Below are 6000 nucleotides of genomic sequence, written 5' to 3' on the forward strand. Positions count from 1 at the left end.
TCTTCGCTCTCACTTCACTGAGCTCTTTGTTCATCATTAGACACTAGATCACAGCCAGCAGGACGGAGAGGGACAGAAACCATCAACACAGCAGTGTGAGAAGTTGGAAGTGACTCATTGTTGTGTTTGAAAACAGCACAAACTGTTCGTCACAGTCTGATACACAAATTACACCAAAAAAAACACACGTAATACAGTATCACACAGTCGTCTGGTTATTAGTGTTAAATACACTGAAGCTGAGACAGAAACCGATGAAAAGCTGTCAAAATACCTGAAATAACATTAAGATCAGAAGTAAAAAGGCTGTTTTTTTTTAGTTTGTGTTCAGGTTAATGAAGAACAAATGTTCAAAACAAACAGATCAAACTAAATCTGTTTTGAGAATAACGTTGAAATATTGATAAAAAAAAAAGTTGTAATATTTTGAGAATAAAGTTTTATTTCGAGAAAAGGTCACATTGTTACAAGATGAAGTCCTGTTTTACAACAGAAAATTGTGATATTTCATGAATAAAATTATAATGTGGTGAAAATAAGTTGGAATAAATAATAAAGTAATAAGAGATAATTAAGATTTACTTCTGTAGGATTGTCAGGAAAAGATGAAACAACATCTTTAATATATTTTCATGTAAAATTATGACTGTAACACATAAAATCCTCTTTTTTTTTCTCAAAATATTTTGGTTTTCTGCTGGATATCTCAGACTGTATTTTCAGTCTTGGGTTGTAAACATAATACTTGCTGCAACATCTGCAAAATACTTCAGCTGTCCTGAACTTCTGTTATTATACTTTGAACGAAACAGCGGTGGAATGTAACGAAGTACATTTACTCAAGTACTGTGCTAAAGTAACTCAGAAGGAAATATTATACTTATTATTATTATTATTATTATTATTATTATTGTTATTATATCTTTTGTAAAGTATCATGACTAATCCGATAATATATTACGGGGCAATTTTTCTTTGACTTTTAAAACTTTTAAAAAAGTACATGTTGCTAATAATACTTACGTACTTTTACTTAAGTGGTATTTTCAGTGCAGGATTTTACTATTTTTTCTTATATTGTAGTATTAGACTTCAGAGGTGAGTCTGTAATTTCTCCAGCTGTACTTTGGTTTAATGGTCAGCTTGTCTGAGTTGTAAAAGAAGGTCAAGAGTAGAGAAGAAGAAAACACAACTGCATCAGAAAACGAGTAAAACTCTGCAGCAACGAGAAAAACACATTAAAGCCGTAAATCAGCCTGCTGCATGATGGAAGAAGTACTCGGATACTTATAATACTGCAGTAAAAGTACCAATACAGCAATGTAGAAATACTCCGTTACGAGTAAAAGTTCTGCATGAAAAATCCTACTACAGTAAAAGTACATAAGTATTATGAGCTTAATGTAGTTAAAGTATTGCAGTAAAAGTACATAAGTATTATGAGCTTGATGTAGTTAAAGTATTGCAGTAAAAGTACATAAGTATTATGAGCTTGATGTAGTTAAAGTATTGCAGTAAAAGTACATAAGTATTATGAGCTTGATGTAGTTAAAGTATTGCAGTAAAAGTAGTGGTTTGGTCCCTCTGACTGATATATTATTATATATGACATCATTAGATTATTAATAGTGAAGCATCAGTGTTAGAGCAGCATGTTACTGTTGTAGCTGCTGGAGGTGGAGCTAGTTTACACTACTTTATATACAGTTAGCTAGTTTAGTCCACTGGTTCCCAACCTAGGGGTCGGGCCCCTCCAAAGGGTCAGCAGATAAATCTGAGGACTTTTTCTCTAATCTTTGATTTTTGCTGAAATATTGGATCATTTGAACATTTATTGAAATGAAAGCATGTGAGAAGTTTAGAGGGAAAAATCACTATTTGGTGGAGCTGTTAACAACTCATAGACATGTGAAATGTGACCCCGACTACACACTGCTTTTTGTAAGACGTCAAAAGACAAAAAGGTTGGAAACCACTGGTTTCATCTTTAACAATGTGTTGTATTTTAAAAGCTTGTTATATTATCCATTGTGTCAAATCTTCATCTGAAAAGTAACTAAAGCTGTCAAATAAATGTAGTGGAGTAGAAAGTACAATATTTCCCTCTGAAATGTAGAAAGTAGCATCACATGGAAATACTCAAGTAAAGTACAAGTATGTCAAAATTGTACTTCAGTAAATGTACTTAGTTACTTTCATTCCACTGAATGCACTTAGAAGCTTCAAAGTTGGAGAAACAAATGTTTTCCGTGCAGCAACGTGCATGTTTACTGCACATATATGCTACACTGGATGTTCTGGATCTGCTGCTTCCAGCTTCTTACTGAGATTCTTGCTCAAGCTGAGTGAAATATTGAAACCAAAGATGTGTTTTTTTTTTTTCAAACTCTGTCTTGTGCACTGTAATTTAGCAGATACATACAATATTTGGCATCTTTAGAAACTCTGTGATATGATTTGATTTGAAAAGAAACAGTTCTGGTGGTTTGAGTAAAGCTTGGCTTTAGAACATGTATTTGTGCTATGATTTCTCAACAGCGAGTCCAAGACGGCTAAACTGATCAGCAAATGTTCTTTACTGTTCCAGAAAGTATTGCAAACAGTCCAAGTTTTCTGAAGCCAAGCAATTACACTGTGCAAGCTCACATGACACAGGCTGTCCTGGAGAATTACATAACTTTATTGAAAAGCAGAAAAGCAGCAATGCTTGTATACGACCTTGTATTCACTGCAGGGAGCACAGATACATTATTTATGGACATTTTTCACATAAGGAGTGGACGGAAGCAAGGGTTTATTGACATTATTTTTTGCAGACCTTCTTGCAATGCGATTTAAAATTTGTGCTACATTTGGATGGAAACTCGGCTAATAAAAAGGTTTTAACTGCATGTGTCCTATTTTCCGTCCCTGAGCAGGTGAGGTCGGAGACTGGAGGAACCATTTTACACCAGAACAGAGCCGAGAGATGGACGAGGCCTTCAACAAACACCTGGCAGGAACCAGGCTGGGAGCCAAACTCAACTATCAACTCCACTGTCAGTAGGAAGCAAGGAAGCAAGGATGGAAGAAGAGGAAGGAAGAGAGGGAGGGAGGGAGGGAACGTACTTGTGGGGGACTTTTCTGCCCTGAGCTGAGTCTGGCAGGCCTCCTCCTCCCCGTCCCCTGGTTTGAACTGTAACAACAATTATTGCATCAACTGTCTTTAATCCAAAGCATCTAACTGTTAGAGGAGGTTGTTGCAGGGTAGTACAGTTCATGCCTGGGAGGCTCAGTTCAGGGTGAAAAGTCCCTTTGCGGTACACTCGAGGAAGAAAAGAAGGGATGGAATGAAGAAAAAGAGCAAACTAGAAGGGAAAAAGTGCATTATGGTTTACTCTTGTTTACTCCAATCTGTGAACTTTTGTTGCTGTACACAACAAAAAAAACATTAAACACCTCATCGGCGGCCATATCTGGTTTCACCTGAAGTCTGGTTGTGTGCACCGCAGGGATAAATATCAGTTAATTAAAACAGTATTCAAAACATGACAGAGACACACGGCTCATCGGCACAGGAAGCAGCAGCAGGAGGAAATCTGTCTGCTGAGGGGATAAATTAACCTACATTTACATGCTGTTATACAGACACAAATGAATTTTCCTCTGAACATTTAAAAATGGAGTCAGAGTAAAACTTCAGAGCCTGGAGGAGAAGCTAGAAACAACTAGAGCTGCAAGTCGATCGACAAGAGAAAATTCATCTTTTCAGTCATTTTGCAAATGTGACCATTTGCTGTTTTGCTTTGACATATATAACATTTAACTAAATATCTTGAAGGATATATCTGCTGATTTTCTATATTTTTCCTCTTGTCAACAAATTTGGGTCCAAACCAACAATGAACTGATCTACTAACAAGTGTTGTGAGTGTATCCAAAGCCTGATATATCTGATTTCTCTGTTGTCCAAAAAACTATTAAAAACACATCAGTGAGTCACATCGCTGCACTGGGTGACGTGTTCCTTCATTATGAAGAGTTTGGTCACGTTAGTTTGTTTAGAAACGGCTCCAAAGACTAATAACAGCATCACGTTTTCAGTCTCCGGAGAGTAGTTCTGTGTAAGGCAGACGCTACTGAGCATGTGCGGGAACGTGGTTCTGTTTAAAGCTTCACTAGCTTGTTGTGCTACATATTAAAACCTCTACAAAGTTCTTTCAGACATATATAATGTAATACAAAGTCAAGTCTGCCGTACAAGGAACTTCTCTCCTGAGAGTTACAATCTTATTACTGTTATTAGTCTTTGGAGTTGTTTCTTAACAAACTAACATGACCAAACTCTTCATAATGAAGGAACATGTCACCCAGTGCAGCAGTAAATAGGATGAGTTCTGCACATGAGATTTGTTGACAGTAAGAAATATAGAGAAAATCACCAGAATTATCCTTTAAAACAATGATCTAAAACATGAAAATTAAAGGCATCGCTGTAGGCTCTAGGAAAAGATGAATGTCATTTTTTTTCCACATTTTTTTGTTTTTTTTTAATAACATTTAACAATCTGCAGTTTAATCAATAATGACAATAATCATTAGTTGCAGCCTTAGAAACAAGCATTACAGCAAAGCGTTGTAGACTGAAACACACACTCAAAACAGACTTCTTATACACTATTAATATCTTCTACATGTATGATCTAAACGTTGGCGCCCCCCAGTGTTGGTATCAAAAAAGACACTCTGGCAGATCAAATTGTCACCAAGACGCATGATTGAAGGAAATCTAGTTGATAAAAATTTAGAGAAAAGGAAAGATAATTTGTATTTTTAAGACAAGTTTTATACTTATTTTGTACGTCAATACAGTCAGTTTACTGCAGCTTTAAACACACATACTGATTTGTATTGATCCACAACAGCCTTCAAAAGTATTTTTAAATGTAGTTAATCAAACTTACTTCTTTGCCTTCTGGGTTTGATTTTACTGACAAAACAGTGCATGGATGCAGCATCGTGTTTAAGTCTCAGAAGTTGATGAATGTCCCCCCCGGCTGTTTTATTCACTGATGTTTAAAACCTGATTTTAAAACACATCAAAGTTGAATTCTCTCTATACTGGCAGCTACCTGAACCAATGTTGGTGCAATTCTGGAAACACTCACAGACTTCACTCAGGTTATGAAACTGTGGCTTTGGAAACAATACTGTGATTAGATTATGGGCTGTTTTATAAATATGCACAATCGCTGCTTGTACTGTATGTATATTAAATACAGCACATCACTGTACATGATCATGATAAAAAAATAAAACTTTTTCCACTTATGTGATCTCAAATTATTTGACTTGAATTATTGAGCTGGTCTAATGATATTATGAGACAAGATTTGGTTGTATAACAGTAATAATAATAATAAGCTTAAAGGACAGGGTCACAATTTTTCATGTCTGTCTTTAAAACAATATTCAGGTCCCCAAATGAACACTGAACAGGGAAACAGGGAAACACTGTCCGAGGAAACACAAAGAGGGAATTTGATGCTAAAAAGACTGTAAATGTGTCAGATATCCACTTGATATGACTAACTCAGACTGCTGAAGCTGAATATAAGCTTCACATCTACTTTTAAATGACTGTGTGGACACACTGTGGATTTTGTCCTCCATCACTTCCATTGTAAGTACATTATGAAGGGATCTTCTAATGGTCAGTATGAACAGGGGGAATGATTACAGCAAGAAAAACAGGTTTCACTGTTTATTTGGGCTCCTGACTGATGTCCTGACATAATTGTGGGATAATAAGTTATAATTATGATAGTATGTTATAATTATGAGTACTTTTCTTGTAACTATGATATAATAAGTCATAATTATGAGATATTTTCTTGTAATTATGATATAAGTCATAATTATGATAGTAAGTCATAATTATGAGATATTTTCTTGTAATTATGATATAGTAATTCATAATTATGAGATATTTTCTTGTAATTATGATATAATAAGTCATAA

General features: G+C 35.3%; 1 protein-coding gene across 1 annotated transcript in view; it reads left to right on the plus strand.

Moving 5' to 3' along the window:
- The window catches only part of sult6b1 (sulfotransferase family, cytosolic, 6b, member 1), a 33613-nt gene extending 30159 nt beyond the window's left edge, over positions 1-3454 (plus strand). The window contains exon 7 of the mRNA XM_044372240.1: positions 2919-3454. Coding sequence (XP_044228175.1) covers positions 2919-3046 — 128 coding nt within the window. The 3' untranslated portion in view covers positions 3047-3454. The remainder of the gene's footprint in view (positions 1-2918) is intronic.
- The last annotated feature ends 2546 nt before the right edge of the window (positions 3455-6000 follow it).

This window comes from Thunnus albacares, chromosome 14, assembly GCF_914725855.1.
Source record: "Thunnus albacares chromosome 14, fThuAlb1.1, whole genome shotgun sequence".
Taxonomy (NCBI): Eukaryota; Metazoa; Chordata; class Actinopteri; order Scombriformes; family Scombridae; genus Thunnus; species Thunnus albacares.